Source organism: Scyliorhinus torazame, chromosome 14 (genome assembly GCF_047496885.1).
Source record: "Scyliorhinus torazame isolate Kashiwa2021f chromosome 14, sScyTor2.1, whole genome shotgun sequence".
NCBI lineage: Eukaryota > Metazoa > Chordata > Chondrichthyes > Carcharhiniformes > Scyliorhinidae > Scyliorhinus > Scyliorhinus torazame.
Window position 1 is genome coordinate 135,989,611 of NC_092720.1, and position 25,963 is coordinate 136,015,573.

Consider the following 25,963-nt stretch of genomic DNA (forward strand, 5'->3'; position numbering starts at 1 on the left):
CCAGTGCAGACTTGATGGGCTGAATGGGCTCCGGTTCAGTAAATATCTGTGTTTCTATGATTAGTATATTATGGTCTTGCTCTCCATCCTCCTGTCGCTGGATTTTCACAACATTTCCCTCACTACTGCGCAAATTAGATTCTGTTGGGCTGTTCCTCCATCCTCCTGTCACTAGGTTCTCATTACTTGTATCTTTGTCTTCCATACATTAGGTTTTTAGGACTTGTTCAGCTGTCCTCCTGTGCTCTGCAATGCAGCGTTATATAGCTCAGTTCAAACAATGGCTGCTTCTCTCTGGCAGAAGATCTATGGCGTCCTCAGCCCATCTCTCCAAGCCATCCATGCTCAGCAAACACAGTGGCCAGCTGCACTCAAGAAGGAGACAATTCCACTGGACCACTAAATACAGGAGCCAAGATGTGGAGTTCACACATATGCAATATAATGTCCAACGGTTAGGGTTTGCTGCTGTCACAAAGGAAGACATGGTGTTCTTTGATGGTCTGCTGCCTGGTCGTCTGGTAACTGATCTTGACATTCTGGAAGCCAGCAATGTAGACTGGCTACGGACATTGCGAGGTAGGACTGCATTTCCTATTGGGTACAAACAAGGTATGGGAATCCCAAAGTGTGAGGAAATAGGATGATCTCATAGTTTGTCATGTGGGTAAATTCTCTATCTTCTAGTCAGGTTGGTCATGGGTAGATAGGGGTTAGCGGAGATTAGACATTTCTCTGTGAAACAGGGGAAGCTGTCCTGAGCTTCTCTTGTGCGCAAAGTAAGTCTTGACCTTTTAGGTGTGTTGCATTTGAATTTAACTAGGTTTTAGTTGTTTATGTGTGGAATAAATGATGCCCAAGAGTGAGTTACAGGTTTTTATCTCAGCAAAGTACCAATTGATTAATGGGAGCATGAGGACTGCAACTTACAATGTCTTGAGCATATTTTTAAAAAAAGCCACTTCACAATGAAAGTAAGGGAGCCAACAATGAGCCACGAAGAAGGAGATCAGAAAGAGTGACTGGAAGCTTTGTTGAAAAGATGGGATTTTAGTCTGTTTTAATGGGCAGAGGGAGGAGAGAAGAGGTTTTAGGGAGGTGTGGGTGGTGTGGTGATAGCTAAAGGGATGGGGGAAGGAGAAATGAAAAGGGTATCAGGTGCCAAGCCAGCAGTACGATCTCTCAAAATCAACTGGAAGGGCAATTCTGCAACTGCTGTAAAGCCGTTGTAACTAATCATGATTTCAAGTACTTTGGCTGGGTTTTTACCGGAATGCTGTGGGTCCTGCCTCTGGGCTCAAATGTGGGTCCTAAACTGGCATGGATGAATTGCAGTACTGTGGAGTGGATTTGACCTGCAGTGTCCAATTAAGGAGCTGCCCGCTGACAGTACCACCATGTCATTCAGTACGGTGTCCTGCCTCTCCGAGCTGATGACCAAATCAATGTGCCAGCAGTTTCGGAGCACCAATATTTCCACTGTTAGAAGCAGCCATGCCAGGAGAAGGAGAGAGCATCTTTACGTTGAGGTGCTATCGTAGAGCCGGGAGAACGTTTTTAAACATACCCAAGCCAGGCAAGCAGGTTCTGGCAAACATAGGGGTGAACCATCCAGTGGTGGTGTCGGAATGGCAGGGGCAGGCATTGTGGGGAGAGGATGGGGATGCCCCCATGGGATATGGAATGTCTGGGAAGGAATTAACCCTTCCCCCATCCCACAACCCACCAAAGCCACCCCAAGTACATGGTTGTCTCCATATGTGTTGGGGGAGCCATTCTGATGCTGGTGGTGTCAAATTGATGCTGTTTCTACCTTTCAAAATATCTCATGGCAGCTGGAAGAGGTGGGCTTCCCTTCCACTTCCATTTTACAGCCCACCCATCCCAACCCAGCTCCGCGCGGCTGGTAAACTTTCAGCTATTATGTCTAAAATGAAGAATACCCGAGAATGAGTTCCAGGCTGGAATCTAATCAACAGGTTTGAGTAGTTATTTATAGAATAATAGATAAATGGGATCGAGTTGAAGGCTGAGATAAAATCAAGAGTATTTGCTGAATTTATAAATATATATATTGAATAACTGGTGACCAGGGGTGTGCTACCGACTGGAATACAATTGAGGGATTTGACTAGTTTATGTGTAGAATAACAGATACCCCGAGAGTGGGTTACAGGCTTTTATGATATTAGGGATCAGTAAACTTTTGTTTAAAAACAAAGTTACACAGTTACGCACTGGAGAATATAGCCACAAAATTACATGGTTTTAAACAAACAAAATAAACTTTACCATACAGAACCAGAGACTAGGGGCTTTTCACAGTAACTTCATTTGAACCCTACTTGTGACAATAAGCGATTTTCATTTCATTTTTCATTTCAGAAAAGTAAAACAACCTACAATATCTGTCTTATACTCTAACATGCAGAATTAACATGAGGCACATGTGAATTAACAGGAAAGCTATGATCAAATACACTTCATTAAATGGCACATGGAACCAAAAGAGATCCCATAGATTCCTCAGCAATCCGCCCAAACAGCAGTGACCACTGTGAATCACAAAATCTCATTAAGGCTTCCGTTGGCGTGATGTAAGGGGAAGACTCACACAAGGTAGCTCCCACTGGAATCCTGACCTTTCTACCCTTTTTCCCAGCGCCACGGGTCTTTAACTCACTGTAAAAACTCTGAAATTATCTGAATAGAGTTCCCTCATCTCTACGATGCCCAGGAGAGTTAAAGCTGGAAAGGAATTGGTCCCAATTTCGACGACAGACTCTGAAGTCTCCCACGGTTCAACTGGGGTCAATCATAGAATTTACAATACAGAAGGAGGCCATTCGGCCCATTGAGTCTGCACCGGCCCTCGGAAAGAGGACCCTACTGGAGCCCAGGTTTCCACCCTATCTCCGTAACCCGACCTAACCTTTGGACACTTGGGGCAATTTAGCGTGGCCAATCCAACTAACCTGCACATCTTTCGACTATGGGAGGAAACCAGAGCACCCGGAGGAAACACACGCAGACACGGGGAGAAAATGCAAACTCCACACAGACAGTCACTCGAGGTCAGAATTGAACCTGGGACCCTGGAGCTGTGAGGCAGCAGTACTAACCACTGTGCCGCCCGTGGCGACGGCAGCTTCTTCTCCAGCCACTCCACTAATGGCTGAAGCGCTGAGCAAAGCTTTGGTGGTTGAACTCGAAAAATATTGACAAGCTTGACTTTGGAGCTTAAAAGTTCAATCGAGGAGGCCTCGGCCCCAATTCGTTCAGTTCTCGAGATCACCAGCCAGATCATTGAAGCACAAGGAGCCACAATCAAGGGCATGGAGGCTGCATTGTCTGACCATAGTGATAGGATCACCTTCTTGGAGTCCAATCTTGCCGCTGTGATCAAGGATAACAGGACATTAACATCTAAGCTTTGCGACCTAGAAAATAAATCCAGAAGGCAAAATGTTTGTGTTGTGGGGTTACCGGAGGGGAGCGAAGATGGCACCTACTCAGTATTTCTCTGTTCCATAAAATGGTGGGTGAGAATGTGCTTCCGTCCTCCCCAGAATTAGACCGGGCAAACCGTTCACTTTGACCCAAGCCTCACTCTGAAGATCCTCCTCATGCTGTAATTAGATTTCACAGCTTTAAGGAGAAGGAGTTGGTGCTTTGATGGGCAAGAGAGCACCAGGATTTTATGTGGGAAGGACACTCTTATCAGATTATACCAGAACATTAGTGCAGACCTAGCCAAGAAAAGAGCCGCTTTTAACAAAGTTAAATCTTCCCTGTACAAGAATGGAGTCAGCTTCAGGACGATTTATCCAGCCCGCTTGTGTAAAATTCCGTGAAAACGACTTTTTTTGGCACGGCGATTTTAATCAATAAAAGAGTACGATTCTCCTCATCCCAGGTTGTGGCTGATCCAAATAGACGATATATAATCGTAAATGTCTCCCGGTTGAACATCCCAGTAATTCTGGTCAATGTCTATGCCCCTAATTGGAAAGATATGAATTTCATCAACACTTTGTTATCTTCCCTCCCCAACCTCGACCCACACCATCTTATTTTAGGAGGTGATCTGAACTGTGTTCTGGACTCAAAAGTGGATCGCTCAAAACCCAAATCTTTTGTCCCATCGAGGGTGGGCAGGTCTTTATCTTTCTTCATGGCTCAGATGGGAGGGGTAGACCCCTGGTGTTTCTTTTGCATCCGAAAAACAGGGATTTCTCCTGTTTCTCTCATGTTCACCATTTGTACTCTTGATTTTTTCATTCTGGATAGGACCCTCCTCCCATTGTTGGAGGCGGCTGGGTACTCAGCAATTGTAACCTCTTGACCACGCCCCACACTTCGTTGTTCTGTTGCTGGAGTCCGCCCCATCTGACATCCACCCTGGAGGCTGGATATTACTCTGCTGGCCAATAAACATTTTTGCGAGTGCTTGTCCACCTCTATTGACGACTGCATTAAATTAAATAGGCCCGACTCCATCTCCTTCCACTGTGGATCAACGATCCCAATTCAATCTGGGGCCAAATGGAGGCTCGCTTCTGCACCGCACCCACTCTCCTGGCCATAGTTACTGCACCATTGCCCTTCTGTTAGGGTTTCCTCGAATCCGTTGGTGGTTTCCTCTCTTAATCTGGAAACAGCTCCGACAACATTTCAAATTCCTGTCCTTGTCTTCACTGGCCCCTATCTGTAACAACCACCTTTTCTTACTTTCAAGGCTGGACTCAACCTTTAACTTGTGGAAGTTGAATGGACTCAAGTAACCTGTTTATAGGAGGGAGGTTTGGCAGTTTGAGAAATAGTGGACAAATTTCAGCTATCTTTTTCACTACTTTCCTGATTTCAGCCGTTCAGCTTTCCTTTCTTTCCTCTGGCTCCACCTTACTGGATAGGATTCTTTCCTCCGCTCTGCCAGGCAGTGGGTCTGTTTCTTCTTCTTCTTGGGCAATCCCTCAGGGTTAAGGATGAGTTACTTCCACTCCAGAGGAGGTGGGTTCTGCGGTGGCTGAATAGTCCAATCCTGGATCCGCAGACTCTGTCACATGTTCGGCAGGTTGTATTTGATGAGGTGGGTGGGACGCTCTGGATCTGTGTTCTTTTTCCGTTGTTTACGTTTTGCCTCCGTTTTCTCCACCCTGTGACGCTCAAGGTGATTGGTGCCTTTACGGATGTTTCCTTTCCAGTTTGTGCGTTCTACGTCAAGATATTCCAACACGTCGAGGGGGATGTTGCATTTATTTATGGGGACTTTCAGAGTGTCCTTGTAGCATTTACTCTTCCCTCCTCGTGATCGCTTGCCATTGCAGAGCTCGGAGTAGAGAACCTGTTTCGGGAATTTTGTGTCGGGCATGAAGAAAATGTGGTGTGCCCATCTCAGCTGGCCGATCGTGACCAGTGCCTCAATACAGAGGGTATTGACTTGGGCGAGTGCACTCACATTGGTACACCTATCCTGCCAGTGGATTTGCAGGATTTTGCAGAGTCAGCATTCGTGATATCTCTCCAAGGATTTGAGGTGTCTGCTGTACATTGCCCATGTTTTTGATGCATGCAGCAGGGCAGGGACCAGGGCTGCGCTGTAGACCAGGAGCTAGGTGCTCGATTTGCAGTCTCAATTTTCAAACACTCTGTTCCTCAGGCGTCAAAGACTGCAGTGGCGCATTGGATTTGATGCTGGATTTTGTTGTTGATGTCTGCTCATTCCGAAAGGAGGCTCTCGAGGTTTGAGAAATTATCCACATTGTCCAGGAGCTCTCATGGATCTTGATGGTCAGGGGGCAGTTGTGTGTGGCAGGAGCGGACTGGTAGAGAACCTTTGTTTTTCTGATGTTTAGTCTGAGGTCCGTTCTCTCATATACCTCAGTGAATGCGTCGACGATGGTTTGCAGCTCGGGCTCTGAGTGTATGCACACATAGGCATCGGCTGCGTGCTGAAACTCGATGACAGAAGTTGGTCTTGGAGCCATTGAAGGTTGAACAGTTTCTCGCTGGTCCGTAGGTTAGATCCACTCCGCAGGGATCTTCAGGGTGCTGGGGTGGAGTGTTGCTGCAAGGAAGATGGAGAAGAGCGTTGGTGCGATGACGCAGCCCTGTTTGACCCCAGTGTGCACACATATTGGGTCTGTCTGTGGTTCCGTTGGTGAGGATCACGGCTTGCATGTTATCGTGGAGCAGGCAGAGAATAGTGACTCATTTCTCCAGGCTGCCAAATTTGAGGAGGATGTTCCACAGTCCCTCACGATTGACCCAGTCGAAGGCCTTTGCGAGATCGAAGAAGGGCATGTTACAGAGGTTGATGCTGCTCTTTTTCTGGCTTTGTCACATGCTGAACATCATGTCCTTTGTGCTTCTTGATGACCGGAAGCCACACTAAGATCCAGGAAGGAATCCTTCAGCCACTGGTAGGAAGCAGTTGAGGAGGATTCTCACGATGACCTTTCCTGTGGCAGAGAGTAGAGAAACCCCTTTGTAATTTTGGCAGTCAGATTTATATGGCCATTCATGTTGAGAGGGATAGAATACAAGACCAGGGATGTCCTTCTAAGGCTCTGGACACACCCCATTTGGAGTATTGTGAGCAATTTTGGGCCCCGCATCTAAGGAAGGATGTGCTGGCCTTGGAAAGGGTCCAGAGGAGGTTCAGAAGAATGATCCCTGGAATGAAGAGCTTGTCGTATGAGGAGCGGTTGAGGACTCTGGGTCTGTACTCGTTAGAGTTTAGAAGGATGAGGGGGGATCTTTGAAACTTACAGGATACTGCGAGGCTTAGGTAGAGTGGATGTGGAGAGGATGTTTCCACTTGTAGGAAAAACTAGAACCAGAGGACACAACCTCAGACTAAAGGGACGATCCTTTCAAACAGAGATGAGGAGGAATTTCTTCAGCCAGAGGGTGGTGAATCTGTGGAACTCTTTGCCGTAGAAGGCTGTGGAGGCCAAATCACGGAGTGTCTTTAAGACAGAGATAGATAGGTTTTTGATTAATAAGGGGATCAGGGGTTATGGGGAGAAGGCAGGAGAATGGGATGAGAAAAATATCAACTATTATTGGATGGCGGAGCACATTCAATGGGCCAAGTGGCCTAATTCTGCCCCTATGTCTTATGGTCACCTTCCCTCATCCGATCCCTCCCCACTGAACAGGGTAATGGTGAAATGGGAGAGTGAACTAGGCCCCACACTTAGAAGCGAGGCCCTATACAGGGTTAACTCCACGTCCTCGTGCTTCGTTGAATCTAATTCTGTTCAAAGTGCTACATAAGACACACTTGACCAAGGCTAGGTGAGCAGGTTTTTCCAGAATGTTGGGAACAGATGTGACCGCTGTTCACTTGACCCCACAGATCACACGTGTATGTTTTGGTCCTACCAAGTCTCACCAGCTACTGGGCTTTCTTTCTTAACACTATGTCTAAAATATGTTCCAATTAGATTTACAGCCATGCCCACTCGTGGCGAGAATTGGAATTTTGGACTCTCTGGCAATTCACTCTGTGATAGAGGCGTACGTTATCGCCTTTGCTTCATTGATAGCTTCAGGCGGATACTGCTCGGTTAGAGATCTGCTCTGCCCAGTACCTCTGGCTGGTTAGGAGACTTAATGTCCTTTTTGTATTTGGAGAAAATAAAATTTACCATCGGATGTTCTATTGCGCGATTCTACCTGAGAGGGTGATAACTTTTAATATATAATAAGTTTAAAGGAAGAAATGGTTCAGAATTAAAATGGTTTATTAAAATGGTTTATTAAGGTTACACAGTTCAAGCATGACAGTGAGAACTGCTGAATAGCATGAGACTGGTCAGATTAAAACAGGCCAGACAGAAGCAAGGACACATTTGTAAGTATGAAAATCTAGGCAACGTTCCTAGTCCAGTTTTCATGACAACGGATAGTTTGGTGGGAACAAAATATCTCAGTCGCACCATATCAAAATTTGATGGACAGACATTTCAATAGAATTGAATGAACTATAATTATTATGACCCAATCACAGCCAGAAAGGGGACAGAACATTGATGATAGCAGTTACCTTAAAGCTAGGTACCGGTTTTGAACAATTCATCCCGGGATCATCTTACTTCATTTCTTTAGCTAGTTCCTGTGCTTTGCTTTGAAAGCCATTTTGTTTATTTCCAACTTCTCTGTATTGAGTATTTTGATTTGAAGAAATTATCAAGAACTGTAAACTGTTTTGGAATCAACTCAGTCATCTGTATTTGCTTGGACAAAACAAACTTTCTAAAACTCTGTATTTGCAAGCAAACTGACCTGATCAAGAGACATTTTAAAACTGACTGAATAAAGCTACAATTTACTCCACGCATGAGCTCAGTAATATATGAGTGCGGCAACACATAAGATATATTAACCAAGTACAGATCTATCAGATGGCAATCGTTTATATTCTTTTTCAATGATCTAGACACTGTCAGCTGTTAGGGTTATTATGAATAGAGTTTAAGTTATTTGATTCTTCTTTGTTTTGTTTGTATTATTGTGAACATTTTCTTTTTATTCTTATATTTGCAATAATTCTTGTTCTATACTGTACTTGTTTTGCATTAAAAATGTGTGTTGCTTAAAATATATTTTAAAAACATAATCTCATTAATGCTCTTGAGTAATTTCAACAGTTCACCTTTGACGATCTAGTCTCTGAATTCACTCAAAAGCTGCTCCGACCTCGACTGACTCAACAACTGCTCACCTTCTGATGGTTCAGTCTCTCCTCCTGAGACTGCGTTCCACAGGATTTACAAAACTGAACTTCCGCCTTTAATTACCGGCACAATTGCAGCTTTTTAGCAAACTGCTAGCATCTCTAAGCTGACACTGCCCCGGGATTTCTCTGACTTCCAGTCTCCCAGCTTCACCAAACTATAAATGGCTCCCAGATATTCTTTTGGCCCTAAACCCTCTTGAACATGGGACCAGTGAATTTCTATCACCTGCCCAGCTGCCCAGGACTGAGGACTAGTTGCTCACAGCCTGCCAACAGCTTCCAAGGCTCCAAATGAGCTGCACACCACACAAGGTCCAAACTGCAACCAGTAAATACAGATAAATTGAAACCAGAGAACCTTCTTAAGTTCCAACCATTTCTACGGCGACTTAGTTTTTCCAGGGTTCACTGAATGTTTTTAAACTAATTTAGCTCTAAGTCCCAAAACAAAACATTCTCGGGACTGCACTTAACATAAGAACTAGGAGCAGGAGTAGGCCACCTGGCCCTTCAAGCCTGCTCTGCCATTCAATGAGATCATGGCTGATCCTTTGTGGACTTTCCTGCCCAAAAACCATAACCCTTTATTCTTCAAAAAACTATCTATCTTTATCTTGAAAACATGCATTCTTTGCAAACAGTGTAGGCATTTCATGTCTCCAGTTCTCCAGCTAAGTAAGCTGGTGCATCTCTATTCAACAAACATGGGTAACTTTCTGAACAGTCGTTAACTTTTAGGTATTCCGGCAATTTCTGAAGCGCAACATTTTAGTTACATTATCTTCAAAACAACTATCTTCCCAGAAGTAAACATTACCTTTAAAATATATATATTTTTAAATAATATTTTATTGAGGTATTTGAAATTTTTTATAACCGTAACATAAACAATGACATCAACATGGTAAAATAAACATTTCCCCCAGCCCTATCTTCACGCACCTCAACCATACAACAACAATCTCCCCCCCCCCCCCCCCATGGAATACTGCATCTGCTAACATTTTAATTTTCCCTGGGAAAGTTGACGAACGGCTGCCACCTCCGGGTGAACCCTAACATTGAGCCTCTTAAGGCGAACTTTATTTTCTTGAGACTGAGAAACCCAGCCATGTCACTAACCCAAATCTCTACACTCAGGGGCTTTGAGTCCCTCCACATTAACAAGATCCGTCTCCGAGCTACCAGGGAGGCCAAGACGTTGGCCTCTTTAGCCTCCTGAACTCCCGGCTCTTCTGACACTGCAAAGATCGCTACCTCCGGACTCGGCACCTCCCCTGTTTTTAGCACCGTGGTCATTGCCTTAGCAAAACCCTGCAAAATGCCTCTAAGCTTCGGGCATGCCCAAAACATGTGGACATGATTTGCTGGGCTTCCCGCTCACCTTGCACACCTATCTTCTACCCCGAAAAACCTGCTCATCCTAGCCGCTATCATGTGTACCTTAAATTGTATCAGGCTAAGCCTGGCACATGATGAGGAGGTATTAACCCTGTCTAGGGCATCCTACCTTTAAAATATTAACATGCACCATAAACTAGAAATTTGGCGTAGACTGGAACCTTACCTCGTGATTTGGGGAGTTTAGATGTAGATTAACGGATGCACGGGTGAGTTACACGCTAGAATTTAATTGAGGAGCTTGGATAATTTATGTATAAAGTATATCAGGTCAATGGGAGTGAGCTGCAGTCTGGGATCGGATCAAGAGATTTAGGTAGTTTATAGAATACTAGTTGTCCTGAATGGAGTCACAGTCTGCAATACTACAGTGATTCACGTATTGTATACCAACCTGGAATCTTCAACTTTATCTCAGATTATTACTGCTGTGTAATCAGTAAACCCTGATACACAATCATAGATGATTTAATGAGGCAGACGAAACGTGACCTAGAAAGACTGGGACTGTCTACAACTTGAGCTGGGCATGCAGTGTGTTGCTGACTAGCATTAGAAGATGATATTTTGGTTTAGCACAGGGCTAAATCGCTGGCTTTGAAAGCAGACCAAGCAGGCCAGCAGCACGGTTCAATTCCCGTACCAGCCTCCCCGAACAGGCGCCGGAATGTAGCGACTAGGGGCTTTTCACAGTAACTTCATTGAAGCCTACTTGTGACAATAAGCGATTTTCATTTATAATCTGAATTTAACTGAAAATGCTGATAATGGGGATTTCTTATATGATTCACTAATTTTTGCTCAATGCATAATTATTGTTAAACTGATTTTGTCTTAACTGCAGGCCACAGCCAGGTATTACTGCGACCTCAGACAACGGAAGAGGTTTCTCAGATTCTCAGGTACTGCACCTTCAACCATCCTTTCATGTAATGTTTCCGTTACTTACAGGCTGAATTCCAGAGGCACAAAAGATCCAGGATTAGTTTATAACGTATGTACAGTGTCCCAAACTGATCGTATCAGATACACAGTAAAATATGGCTTGTGTGAATTACAAGGATGCTTGAGACTCTCTATGCACACTGCACAGGATAAAGCAGGTTCCGGTTGGAAGGTATAATTGGTGCATGATAGTACTGAGTAGCACACTGTAATTGGGATTAACACTCAGTGTAATTGACTGTTTATCATAGAATTTACAGTGCAGAAGGAGGCCATTCGGCCCATTGAGTCTGCACCAGCCCTTGGAAAGAGCACCCTGTTTAAGCTCACACCTCCATCCCATCCCAGTAACCCCACCTAACCTTCTTGGACACGAAGGGCAATTTAACTTGGCCAATCCACCTAACCTGCACTATCTTTGGACTGTGGGGAAAGCAGAGTACCTGGAAGAAACCCACAGACACGTGGAGAACGTGTAGACTCCGCACATACAGTGACCCAAGCTGGGAATCGAACCTGGGACCCTGGTGCTACTGTACCGTTGTTTATAAGTATTAAGAAGTATTAATAACAAATAGTGCTAACGAATAATTAATCATTTGTAAGACTGTGGGGAAAAGGTACGGGGCTGGGACTAGGGGAGCTCCTCGTGCTGAAAGCCGGCACAGACACAGTAAGCCAAACAACTTCTTTCAGTACTGTCTCCATTCAATGATTCTTTGAAACTGTACAATTGACATCAGTATCACAGTGAGATTGGCACGAATGCTCACAGTTTGTCTCTGTTTACAATTAGAAATGATAGTGTGTGATTGTTTGTGATAGTAGGCTGTTTGCTTTCTTCAGATACTGTAATGATCGGAACCTGGCTGTGAATCCTCAGGGTGGCAACACTGGATTGGTGGGAGGGAGTGTACCAGTGTTCGATGAGATCATTGTTTCAACTGCCCAAATGGACAACATCATCAGTTTCAACACCAACTCTGGTAAGAACAACTTCCTTTACTCACAATTGTACATAGAAGCATAGGCACCTCACCAGTGAATAATTCCCACCGCTCAACCCTTGGGGAACTCCCAAGGGGAACTCCTATTATTCCTGGAATATTGAATATTGTGAGCGATCCCACCTAATTGTTCACACTGTAACTCTCCCTTTCCCAATTGCAGTGGCACTCCTCTTGTTACGAATACAGCCGTAGCAGGATTCACCGTCCAGAGTTACCATTCAATCCCAATTACAGCATGTTTGGTGCTGATTTGGCTATTCTCAGCTGGGTTACAGGAGGGTTCAGAATTCCCAGGCCAGAGGGGAAGAAGACACAGTGTTGCTAACTTTTGGTTGGCTCTTAATTTGTAATTTGCTCTGTTTGTTTAACCTTTGCACTAGAGTCGCCAGGTATCTTTATGATACCGCCACGAGGTTCAAGTTCAAGTAATGATCAATAACTCAACACACCAATTAGTAAGATTCAAATCAAAACACATTTATTATACACAGTAAATCACTACTCGTGCATAAACTCTACCTTCTAGACTATTCCTATCACTAACAGGCCTATACTTAGCTTCGGAATTGGCCCACCAGGTCAGAGGAACAAATGGCCTTTCGTTCAGGTCCTGAGTCTGCAGGATTCAAAAGCTGGTATGGACTGGTAGCTAGGAGCGCCTATCTCGTAGCGAGCATTGACTTGAGACTTACTTGGTTGATGCGGCAGCTTGGACAGGTCACTCTCACGGGTTGATTCAAGTTGCTGAGTGACCCTGCCAAAGAAGAACGATTTGAACTTGGGGGCTTTACTTTATAGTTCCCAGGGGCTTCCCGCCCTTCGGGGCGGACCCCGTACCTGGTTCCAAGTGATTGGACTGCGTTCCGATCACTTGGATCGATTTCTCCAATACTGGAGTTGTTCCCTGATCGCAGGGTGGTCCCTAAATGTCCGTTGGCCTTCCTTTGTCTTGGCTCCTGCTGGCGCCGAGGAGTCTGGCTTGGCTTTATTCATCTTAACTGTTGCAATTGTGCCTTGGAATTGCTCATTACTATGCAGATGGCTGCTGGTTTCAGTGCAGTCTGGTTCCAATACACATGATTTCTGCACTTGCTAGTCTTTGCCTGTGTTGGCTGAATTTCCCTTCAGCCTTTGCGGTTTTCCATTTTAAGTCAGGAAGTGGCCAACGCAGGTGGCTACAACAGTCTGTTGATTTTTGCCCTGTTATTTCTTCTGCAAAGCACAGGCAAAATACTGAGCAAAATACTGTGGATGCTAGAATCTACACGAAAAACTCAGGAAGCTTGCCAGCATCTGTTAGGAGAGAAACAGACTTAACTTTTTGAGTCCTTTGACTCTTCAAATCTCTTGTTTTTCCGGCATCCTCTGCACCCGTTGAGTGAGATGGGATCAAATGTGGCTGAATTAAGCTGCGATCTTTTCCCTGCTGTCCAGGGTCATGTGATGAAATATCACTTGGGCGATGCGCTACTAAAAGGAATTTAGTCCCAGTGATGGGAGAGCAATTTCAGGAGAGGAGGAAATATAGGATCAAACATATAAGAACCGGGATCAATACCAAACTCATGTGTCTTGTACATCTGTGTTTTCAGGAGTGCTTATCTGCCAGGCCGGTTGCATTTTGGAAAACTTGAACAATTACCTTGAAGAACAAGATTTTATCATGCCCCTTGACCTGGGGTCGAAAGGTAGCTGTCACATCGGTGGGAATGTGGCAACCAATGCTGGTGGACTGAGACTACTGAGGTATGGCTCCCTGCGTGGGACAGTGCTGGGACTGGAAGTGGTAAGAGACAGTTACAGGCCATTGACAGTGATGAGATACAGACAGGCACAGTTTTATAAAATGTACCTGCTGTTGAAACAGTGCACTTCCAGATCTTTCACTCTCCCATTCTTCTAAGTTTGGGCTACCGTTTTTCAGCTGTTCCCTTCCCCTCAATCTGCTTTACCCATCAGAGGCAAAGCCATTAATGCTCTGTGCTGTGGAAATCTCTCCCTGAAGCTCTCTGCCATGTTATACTTTTTCCATCTTCTGAAATGTTCACAAAACCTTTCCCTTCTCCCTTTCTCTTTCTACTGGCCATAAAGGACTTGTATTATGGGGTAAAAAGCCACATATCCATGTTAGCTGATAACATAAAGATAGGTGGCATTGTAAGCAATGTAGATAAATGTATAAAAATACAAAGAGATGTTCATTGGTTGAGAAAGTGGGTAAACTGTAGCAAGTGGATTTCAAGGTAAACCAGTATGAGGTCATTCACTTTGCACTGTTGTGATTTGATGTGCATACACTTTTAAGGGAACATATCTTCAATACATGTCAATCATTACCATTTTGACAGGATGTGATATATTAATCCCATGACTTGCAGGCAGTCTGAAGCAGCAGTGGTTAAGGTCAGATGTGTGCCTCATAGTACCCCAGTAAACATTATCTGTATATAGGGGGCAATTCTCCAGGGCTGTTAGTCCCAGGCGGGATTCCTGATGTCCCGTTGAATCGGTGTGTGGGCCAAATCGGGATTTCCGCCGGCCATCAAACCCGTTGCATGTCTCCCAGCCCGCTCCCCCTGGCAAGATCCAAATTTATTTGAATGTAATTTGGGGGTGTGATTTCCTCCACTCCCCCCCCCTTGACCACTGGGAAGGCGCCCCCCACCCACTTCTATACTTTAGGGATTCTATGAAATGCCGGGGGTCTTTCCAAGGATGGGGGTCATGTGGCAGCTCTTCCCTCTGTAGCTTTGAAAATCATTCAACTGTCTTTCAGCATGTCAAGTTGTAGTTTAGTGTTCCCTCTGCAGCATTGAGACACTTAGATGTCTCTCCACTTCAAAGATCTGTCAGATGAAGGTAAATGTCTTTTCTTTGTAGCCTTAAAACCTTTTAAATCTTTCCCAGCATGTCAATATCAATGATCTGTTAGATGAAGGTAAAAGCCTTCCCTTTAATGTTTTGGAAACCTTTGAAGTGATCTTTTTCACAGTCAAATTTTATTCCCTTTTAATTCTTTCAAGCCTTTGAGCATGCTGAGAAGCTTAAAAGCTTTTGGCTGTATTGATTACATACCATTTCACGGTCCATTATCTTTTACATACTCCTTGATTGACAGGTTGACTATTTCAAAGGTGGGTTTAGCGTTGTTTGTTTTTATAGCTCTTCAGGGTCCATTAACTCTGAAGTGTTTCCTCTTTTGAGCAGGTGTTACTTCTAACCGCCATTTTTTAAAGAGGCTGTCTCTTGGCTCTGAAGAGCTTCCAGGAAAGACCAGGGGCAGCACTCAGAGAGCCAAATAGGCGCCCCGATCTCTAAGAAGCTAGACCTGTCAGTGTGTCCAGGCCCTGCCCCTCAAGGCCAGCACAAAACCGCCATTGTCTTATCTTCAAATAAAGAACCCACAGTATTAATTCACCAATCCTTGAGTATGATTGCCATATTTACGTCAAGAAGAAGAATCTAAAACGAAAGAGAAAATGCTGGAAAATCTCAGCAGGTCTGGCAGCATCTGTAGGGAGAGAAAAGAGCTAACGTTTCGAGTCCGATGACTCTTTGTCAAAGCTCAGAAGAATCTAATATGGACCTAAGAAGCAAGTAAAGAAAAGTCGCCATAGTGCCAGATGACCATAGATTGCTTTCCCCTTTGAGGGGAAGAGCTGTCTGATGGTGATTTAACCTGAGGATCACCCCACCTCAGGTGAGGGGCAATGTTGAGAAGGCCTTCTTGAATAACCTCAGCCGGTACGGGAATTGAACATAAGAACATAAGAACTAGGAGCAGGAGTAGGCCATCTGGCCCCTCGAGCCTGCTCCACCATTCAATGAGATCATGGCTGATCTTTTGTGGACTCAGCTCCATTTTCCAGCCCGAACACCATAACCCTTAATCCCTTTATTCTTCAAAAAACTATCTATCTTTATCTTAAAAACATTTAATGAAGGAGCCTCTACTGCTTCACTGGGCAAGGAATTCCATAGATTCACAACCCTTTGGGTGAAGAAGTTCCTCCTAAACTCAGTCCTAAATCTACTTCCCCTTATTTTGAGGCTATGCCCCCTAGTTCTGCTTTCACCCGCCAGTGGAAACAACCTGCCCGCATCTATCCTATCTATTCCCTTCATAATCTTATATGTTTCTATAAGATCCCCCCTCATCCTTCTAAATTCCAACGAGTACAGTCCCAGTCTACTCAACCTCTCCTCGTAATCCAACCCCTTCAGCTCTGGGATTAACCTAGTGAATCTCCTCTGCACACCCTCCAGTGCCAGTACGTCCTTTCTCAAGTAAGGAGACCAAAACTGAACACAATACTCCAGGTGTGGCCTCACTAACATCTTATACAATTGCAGCAGAACCTCCCTAGTCTTAAACTCCATCCCTCTAGCAATGAAGGACAAAATTCCATTTGCCTTCTTAACACCTGTTGCACCTGAAAACCAACTTTCTGCGACTCATGCACTAGCACACCCAGGTCTCTCTGCACAGCAGCATGTTTTAATATTTTATCATTTAAATAATAATCCCTTTTGCTGTAATTCCTACCAAAATGGATAACCTCACATTTGTCAACATTGTATTCCATCTGCCAGACCCTAGCCCATTCACTTAGCCTATCCAAATCCCTCTGCAGACTTCCAGTATCCTCTGCACTTTTTGCTTTACCACTCATCTTAGTGTCGTCTGCAAACTTGGACACATTGCCCTTGGTCCCCAACTCCAAATCATCTATGTAAATTGTGAACAGTTGTGGTCCCAACACTGATCCCTGAGGGACACCACTAGCTACTGATTGCCAACCAGAGAAACACCCATTAATTCCCACTCTTTGCTTTCTATTAATTAACCAATCCTCTATCCATGCTACTACTTTCCCCTTAATGCCATGCATCTTTATCTTATGCAACAACCTTTTGTGTGGCACCTTGTCAAAGGCTTTCTGGAAATCCAGATATACCACATCCATTGGCTCCCCGTTAACTACCGCACTGTTAATGTCCTCAAAAAATTCCACGAAATTAGTTAGGCACGACCTGCCCTTTATGAACCCATGCTGCGTCTGTCCAATGGGACAATTTCCATCCAGATGCCTCGCTATTTCTTCCTTGATGATAGATTCCAGCATCTTCCCTACTACCGAAGTTAAGCTCACTGGCCTATAATTACCCGCTTTCTGCCTACCTCCTTTTTTAAACAGTGGTGTCACGTTTGCCAATTTCCAATCCGCCGGGACCACCCCAGAGTCTAGTGAATTTTGGTAAATTATCACTAGTGCATTTGCAATTTCCCGAGCCATCTCTTTCAGCACTCTGGGCAGGAGACTTGTCTACCTTTAGCCCCATTAGTTTGCCCATCACTACCTCCTTGGTGATAACAATCCTCTCAAGGTCCTCACCTGTCAGAGCCTCATTTCCATCAGTCACTGGCATGTTATTTGTGTCTTCCACTGTGAAGACCGACCCAAAAAACCTGTTCAGCTCCTCAGCCATTTCCTCATCTCCCATTATTAAATCTCCCTTCTCATCCTCTAAAGAACCAATATTTACCTTAGCCACTCTTTTTTGTTTTATGTATTTGTAGAAACTTTTACTATCTGTTTTTATATTCTGAGCAAGTTTACTCTCATAATCTATCTTACTCTTCTTTATAGCTTTTTTAGTAGCTTTCTGTTGCCCCCTAAAGATTTCCCAGTCCTCTAGCCTCCCACTGATCTTTGCTACTTTGTATGTCTTTTCCTTCAATTTGATACTCTCCCTTATTTCCTTAGATATCCACGGTCGATTTTCCCTCTTTTTACCGTCCTTCCTTTTTGTTGGTATAAACCTTTGCTGGGCACTGTGAAAAATCACTTGGAAGGTTCTCCACTGTTCCTCAACTGTTTCACCATAAAGACTTTGCCCCCAGTCTACCTTAGCTAGTTCTGCTCTCATCCCATTGTAATCTCCTTTGTTTAAGCACAAAACACTAGTGCTTGATTTTACCTTCTCACCCTCCATCTGTATTTTAAATTCCACCATATTGTGATCGGTCCTTCCGAGAGCATCCCTAACTATGAGATCCTGAATCAATCCTGTCTCATTACACAGGACCAGATCTAGGACCGCTTGTTCCCTCGTAGGTTCCATTACATACTGTTCGAGGAAACTATCGCGGATACATTCTATAAACTCCTCCTCAAGGCTGCCTTGACCGACCTGGTTAAACCAATCAACATGTAAATTAAAATCCCCCATGATAACTGCTGTACCATTTCTACAACCATCTGTTATTTCTTTGTTTATTGCCTGCCCCACCATAATGTTACTATTTGGGGGCCTATAGATTACTCCTATCAGTGACCTTTTCGCCTTACTATTCCTGATTTCCACCCAAATGGATTCAACCTTATCCTCCATAGCACCGATGTCATCCCTTACTGTTGCCCGGATGTCATCCTTAAATAACAGAGCTACACCACCTCCCTTACCATCCACTCTGTCCTTCCGAAAAGTTTGATACCCTCAGATATTTAACTCCCAGTCGTGACCATCCTTTAACCATGTTTCAGTAATGGCCACTAAATCATAGTCATTCACGATTACTGCCTTTTATTTCTGTCCCTGTTTTACTACCTTCCAACTTCCTGCATCGGTTCCCATCACCCTGCCACATTAGTTTAAACTCTCCCCAACAGCTCTAGCAAACACCCCTACTAGGTCATCGGTTCCAGTCCTGCCCAGGTGCAGACCGTCCAGTTTGTACTGGTCCCACCTCCCCCAGAACCGGTTCCAATGTCCCAGGAATTTGAATCCCTCCCTCTTGCACCGTCTCTCGAGCCACGTATTCATCCTCTCTATCCTGACATTCCTACTCTGACTAGCTCGTGGCACTGGTAGCAATCCTGCGATTACTACCTCTGAGGTCCTACTTTTTAGTTTAACTCCTAGCTCCCTAAATTCAGCTTGTAGGACCTTGTCCCGTTTTTTAACCTATATCATTGGTGCCTATGTGCACCACGACAGCTGGCTGTTCACTCCCCCCTCCCCCCCAGAATGTCCTGCAGCCGCTCCGAGACATCCTTGACCCTTGCACCAGGGAGGCAACATACCATCCTGGAGTCTCGATTGCATCCGCAGAACCGCCTGTCTATTCCCCTTACAATTGAGTCCCCTATCACTATAGCCCTGCCATTCTTCTTCCTGCCCAGCTGCGCAGCAGAGCCAGCCACGGTGCCATGAACCTGGCTGCTGCTGCCTTCCCCGGTGAGCCATCTCCCTCAACAGTATCCAAAGCGGTATATCTGTTTTGCAGGGAGATGACCGCAGAGGACACCTGCACTGCCTTCCTACTCTTGCTCTGTCTTTTGGTCACCCATTTACTATCTCCCTCAGTACCTTTCATCTGCGGTGTGACCAACTCGCTAAACGTGCTATCCACGACGTCCTCAGCATCGCGGATGCTCCAAAGTGAGTCCATCCGCAGCTCCAGAGCCGTCAAGCGGTCTAACAGGAGCTGCAACTGGACACACCTCTTGCACGCGAAGGAGCCAGGGACAGTGGACGTGTCCCTGAGCTCCCACATCGCACACGAGAAGCATGACACGGGTCTGAGATCTCCTGCCATGTCTTAAACCTTCGGTTAACTTCAACAATTTCAATTCCCCCCCCCCAAAAAAATTTAAATAAATAAATAAACAATGAAGAAAAAATTAAATAAATATACCAATGAAAAGAAACAGAAAAACAGAAACACTACTTACCAGTCACAAAAAGCACTTCCTCCCCACCCAGCTTCGAATTCCCACCTCGATTCAAATTCCCAAACTCACTCTTTGCTGTCTCACTCCTGGCTGTCTTCTCTGTCTCACTGGGAGAACTCGCACTGCTGGCCTCGCTCTGCATCGCGATCCAGCTGTCCAGCCAACTGAGCTAAAGAAGTACAGCTCAGGGTATCTAAATGGTGAAAAGCTAGAAACATGAAGGTCCAAAGAGACTTACGGGTCCAGGTGCATAAAATAATCAAAATGGCTAGTGGAATGCCTGCTTTTTTATCTAGCGAACCCGGATACAAGGTGGTAGAAGTCCTGCTTGGGCTACAGAAAGCCCTGGTCAGACCACACCTGAGGTACTGTGAGCAGTTTTGGGCATTACACATTAGGAAGGATATATTATGGGTGGCACGTAGCACAGTGGTTATCACTGCTGCCTCACGATGCTGAGAACCCGAGTTTGATTCCGGCCCCAGGTCACTGTCTGTGTGGAGTTTGCACATTCTCCCCGTATCTGCGTGCATCTCATCCCCACAACCCAAAGATGTGCTGGCTAGGTGGATAGGACATGCTAAGTTGCCCCTTAATTAGAAAAAAAAAAATTGGTCACTCTAAATTTATAAAAACAATTTTTGAAAAAGGACATATTGGCCTTGGAGGGTATGTCATGTAGATTTATCAAAATGATACCAGGACTACCAGGAGCGATTACACAAACTAGTGTTGTGTTCCTTGGAGTTCAGAAGATGAACGGGTGATCAAAGTTTTGAGACATTAAGGGGAAACGAGAGGGTAGATAGTGAGAAACAATTTATTCTGATTGGGAAGACTAAGACTAGGCGGAACAGTAAAGGTTAGACCTGGTTCTTTCTGGAATGAATTTAGGAAACACTTATGCATGCAAAGGCTGCTAGAAGGTTAGAACTCTCTTGTACAGGGCAATTGATCTCTTGCACAGGGCAATTGATGTTAGGTCCATTTTTAACTTTAAATCTTAAGACTGCTGGTTTCTGTTAACCAATGGTATTACTGGATGCAGGGTAAAAGTGGGTGCATATGGAGTTAGGTCATAGATCAGCCATGATCCTATTGAATAGCGAAACAGGCTTGAGGAGCCAAATGACCTTGTTCATATTTTCCTGTTTTTAACCAATGCTGTTCAGGACCAGAGGCAGTGCTTCTTTAACAGGATCAGGCCCTTCCTGGGAATCAATGATGCTTTGAGTTTTACCTTCTCCGTCTTCCCATAGCAGTAACAACATGGCGTTTAAAAAAAAAATCATTATTGATTTTCTTGAGATGCTTCTGAGGGGGTCTACTGACCTCCACCCCTTGCTCTCGTTGGCCAGTAAATATTATTTCAACTGCTGTTGTACACCATTGTTTCATACCCTGTTTTTGCTTGCAGGTACTTGCAGATGGAACGGTTTTGAACTGTCTGTCGTCACTTCGCAAAGACAACACAGGCTACGACCTCAAGCAGCTTTTTATCGGAGCTGAAGGGACACTTGGAATCATCACCGCAGTGTCTATTCTGTGTCCAAGGAAATCAGCCGCTGTCAGTGTAGCACTTCTAGGTAAAGGCAGAGAACGGCATAATATTTATTCACAATTTTGGAGGAAGGTGTTACAACTGCTGTCTGACCATGCCAGCATCCCTCACACTCAGCTGATTGCTCCGAGTCAGCAAAGTTCCCAGTGAAGATCCTCTTTGTGTCAATAGCCTGTAGGCTATTCCTACCACCTGAGTTTGGAGGTCGACCCTGGATATCAATGACCCAAAACTCGAGAATGTGCCCAAATCAACTGCACTTTATTATTTGATTTCAGTTCAATAATACTTATGCCAGTGACTACACGCCCCATTGCTTGGTTTCACCAAGGACCAGATGTGATGAGGTGGTTGATCCATTCTTCTCCATTTCTCAGTTCATGTAACTCACCAGGCTGTCCCCCTTCCTTGTCTGGCTGCAGCGATGGCCTCAAGTTTAATGAACACCTTACTTAAATAGGTCTCTGTTGCCAGCTCTGTCATGTACACACTTTCTGATTGGCTCAGTTCTCTGATACCAACAGTCCATGATTGGCTCATTGTCAACCCCGGCAGCCCTCTCTAGACCAGGAAGGTCCCAACAGCATGTTTGGCCGGTCTCCTCCTGGATCTGCCTGCCTCGGCACCTCCATCTGTTCCAGTGTCCCTACAGTTTTGTAAAATAGAAGGGATCCAACTCCCCACCTGTCCCTGGTTCCATCAAGCGACCATTATGCAAGAGAGCTTATAAGCTGCCAAATTTCTACTTATTAAATGATACTCTAAATCAGTTGTATTACATGAAGACATTACATTTTGACCTTACTTTGAGTTTTAAGCAATCAATTTTACACAATATATTAGTAATCAAAAAAGATTACAAACTGGAAAAAAGAAACAGCTATTGCCTGGCCTTTAAACAGTTGTTGCCTGGCCTTTAACCAATCACCTTCTGTTAACTGATTTGCAGAAGTTACCCTCTGTTAGCGATATAAATAATGTTTAAAAAAAAAAAAAATTTAGAGTACCCAATTCTTTTTTTCCAATTTAATCTGGCCAATCCACTTACCCTGCACATCTTTTTGGGTTGCGGGGGTGAGACCCACGCAGACACAGGGGGAAGGTGCAAATGCCACACGGACAGTGACCTAGGGCCGGGATTGAATCCGGGTCCTCGGCGCCATGAGCCTTATAAATAATGTTAAGCCTAGCTTTACCCTGTATTCATAAATAAATTCCACAATGTAATGACCCTTTTATTACTTTTGAAATGCCCAGATGCCCATAGTGCTATATCCCTGTAAAATGCTCATCGTCTTGGACCGAAATATTGAAGACTTTGAGCGTTTGATGAGCACCCTGTAATCAATAACATTTCTTTGCAGGATAAATGAAGAAACATGGGGTGGGATTCTCCGACCCCCCGCCGGTCGGAGAATCGCTGGGGGGGCGGTGTGAATCCCGCCCCTGCCGGCTGCCGAACTCTCTGGCGCCGGAGATTTGGCGGGGGCGGGAATCGCGCCGCACTGGTCGGCTGCCGCTGGCAGCGGCCCCCCCGCCGATTCTCCGGCCCGCGATGGGCCGAGTGGCCGCCCGTTTTTTGCCAGTCCCGCCGACGTAAATTAGAGTATGTCCTTACCGGCGGGACCTGGCAGCGCGGGCAGCCTCCGGGGTTCTCCGGGGCATCTGTCCCCGGGAGGTGGCCCCACGGTGGCCTGGCCGCCGGGGCCCACCGATCCGCCGGCGGGCCTGTGCCGTGGGGGCACTCTATTCCTCCACATCGGCCGCTGTAGTCCTCTGCCATGGCCGATGCGGAGACGAAGCCCTCTGCGCATGCGCCGTGATGACGCCAGCACACGCTGGCGCTCCCACGCATGCGTCAACTTGCGCTGGCAGGCGTAGGCCCTTCGGCGCCGGTTGGCATGGCGCCAAGCCCCTTCCCCACCGGCCGGCAGGGCGCAAACCACTCCGGGGCGGGCCTTGCCCCTGAAGGTGCGGTGGATTCCGCACCTTTGGGGCGGCCCGATGCCGGAGTGGTTCACGCCACTCCTCGGCGCCGGGACCCCCCGCCCCGCCGGGTAGGGGATAATCCCGCCCATGATGTTTGATTTGATCTGCCAATCAATCCCAGTGATTGGCTAATCCAGTCAAACAGCAAGTTCCTTTGGTTGCTCATAATAGGTAGATTACAGACTATTCTCAACTAACCCACACTTGCAAAACCCAATACAAACCATCTCCTGTTAGATGTGATTCCATGATTGGACAGCACTTGCTGAACAATCCTGAGTGCACCAATAGCTACACTAACAACAATTTAAGATCATCAGTCATGCTCATGACATGGTTAAGTTATGCCTGCAGGAAGAGGCATATATTCATGCAGGCATCCAAACAAAAGGAATGTGTCAAGCCTCGCACCATTTTTGAATTAACCGTGAATTTGGGATGTCTCTAGTTCCCCGTTACTTTTTCCATAGCAACATCTTGACAATCAGAGTCGACTTACAACCAATTGGCACCCTTTTCTCCTGTAGTTTTAATTGCTGTGACATTTTGCATTTGTCTTGATGGGTGAAAGACAAAAAGGTTTGACAACATGTCTTTCTTTTCAGCTGTACTCAAACTTTATAACAAAATAATAAAATGCTCACAGGAGCATTGTGATGCAAAATTGAACACCGAGCTACATAAGGCGATATTAGGACATCCGACCCAAAAGCTTGGTTAAAGAAGTAGGTTTTAAGGCCTATCTAAAAGGTAGAATGAGAGGTCCAGAAGCTGAGAGGTTTAGGGAGGGAATTCTAGAGCTTGGGTCCTGGACAGCTGATTGCATGGCGCCAAGCGGTGAAACAGTTGAAATCAGGGATGCTCAAGGGGCCAGAATTAGATAAGCGCAGATATGTCAGTGGGTTGTGGGGTTGAAGAAAATGACAAGAGATTTGGAGGGGCAAGTGCATGGAGGGACTAGAAAACAAGGGTGAGGATTTTAAAACCAAGGCGTTGCTTAACTGGGAGCCAGTATGGGTGAGCTGAGCACATGGATGATAGTGAACAGGACCTGGTGCAAGTAAGGACCTGGTTAGTACAATTTGGATGACCTCAGATTTTACTGAGGATAGAATATCGGATGCTGGTGTTTTGGAATAGTGAATGCAGAGCTAACAGATGGGTGAGGATTTCAACAGCAGATGAGCCTGGGCAAGGGTTGAGTGGAGCAATGTTAAGGAGGTAGAAGTAGCGATCTTGGTTATTGTGCGGATATGTGGTTGGAAACATATGTCGGGGTCAAATATGACACCTAAGTTTGTAAATAGTCTGGTTTAGCCTCTGGAAGTCATCAGAGAGAGTGATGGAGACGGTGACTAGAAAATGGAGTTTGCAATGGAGAATGAAGGCAATGGTTTCAGTCTTCACAATATTTAGTTGGGGAATATTTTTGCTCATCCAGTCAGCTCAGACAGCGTCTGGTAATGTGGTGACAATGGAGGAGTCGAGGTAATTGATGGTGAGCTAGAGCTATTATCAGCAGAGTAATTTATCCTTGTACAATCTACGCACAATAATGATCTGCTTTGTGTCTCAAGGTTGTGACAGCTTTGAAAGGACCTTGGATATATTCAAGGAATCCAAAAGCATGTTGGGTGAAATCCTCTCTGCGTTCGAGTTCCTGGATCACAGTTGCAGAGCGGTTGTCTGCGAGCACCTGAAACTGAGAAACCCATTGCAAGGTAAAAGAGAATAAGAAAATAAAATTAGATCACTGTCAGTTATGCCTTAGGCTTTCTCGAGTTTCTGGCATCAGGCACTCCTGTGGGAAGTGTGTGTAAACCTCATTATTATAGGAGTAGGCCATTCAGTCCCTCAAGCCCAGCAAAAGACAAGGCTGAACGGTAGCACAAGTGGATAGCACTGTGGCTTCACAGTGCCAGGGTCCCAGGTTCAATTCCCCGTTGGGTCACTGTCTGTGCGGAGTCTGCACGTTCTCCCCGTGTCTGTGTGGGTTTCCTCCGGGTGCTCCGGTTTCCTCCCACAGTCCAAAGATGTGCAGGTTAGATGGATTGGCCATGATAAATTGCCCTTAGTGACCAAAAAAAGGTTCGGAGGGGTTATTGGGTTACGGGGATAGGGTGGAAGTGAGGGCTTAAGTGGGTCGGTGCAGACTCGATGGGCCGAATGGCATATGACAAGACCTGGACAATATTCAGGCTTGGGCTGATAAGTCGCAAGTAATATTCACGTCACACAAGTACAAGGCGCATGATCATTTTCAAGAAGAGAGAACGTGTGCATGAATTACAACTATTATTCATTCCTGTCTGGCATTAAACTAAAAGCTAAAAGAGAAAAGTTGGCTCAACGATGGCTCACTAAAGAAATTAGGAATAATATTCACATAAAAACATAGAAAATAGGAGCAGGAGTAGACCAGTCAGTCCTTTGAGCCTGCTCTACCATTCATTATGATCATGGCCGATCATCCAACTTCGTAACCTATCTAACTCCTTGAAAACATGCAGTGTTTTAGCCTCAACTGTTTTCTGTGGTAGTGAATTCTACAAGTTCACCACTCTGGGTGAAG

General features: G+C 45.3%; 1 protein-coding gene across 1 annotated transcript in view; it reads left to right on the forward strand.

Annotated features, from left to right (window-relative positions):
- The window catches only part of d2hgdh (D-2-hydroxyglutarate dehydrogenase), a 49,859-nt gene that overhangs the window by 1,283 nt on the left and 22,613 nt on the right, over positions 1-25,963 (forward strand). Inside the window, exons 2-7 of the mRNA XM_072474939.1 lie at positions 213-579; positions 10,992-11,049; positions 11,939-12,078; positions 13,695-13,888; positions 21,259-21,427; positions 24,969-25,112. Coding sequence (XP_072331040.1) covers positions 252-579; positions 10,992-11,049; positions 11,939-12,078; positions 13,695-13,888; positions 21,259-21,427; positions 24,969-25,112 — 1,033 coding nt within the window. The 5' untranslated portion in view covers positions 213-251. The remainder of the gene's footprint in view (positions 1-212; positions 580-10,991; positions 11,050-11,938; positions 12,079-13,694; positions 13,889-21,258; positions 21,428-24,968; positions 25,113-25,963) is intronic.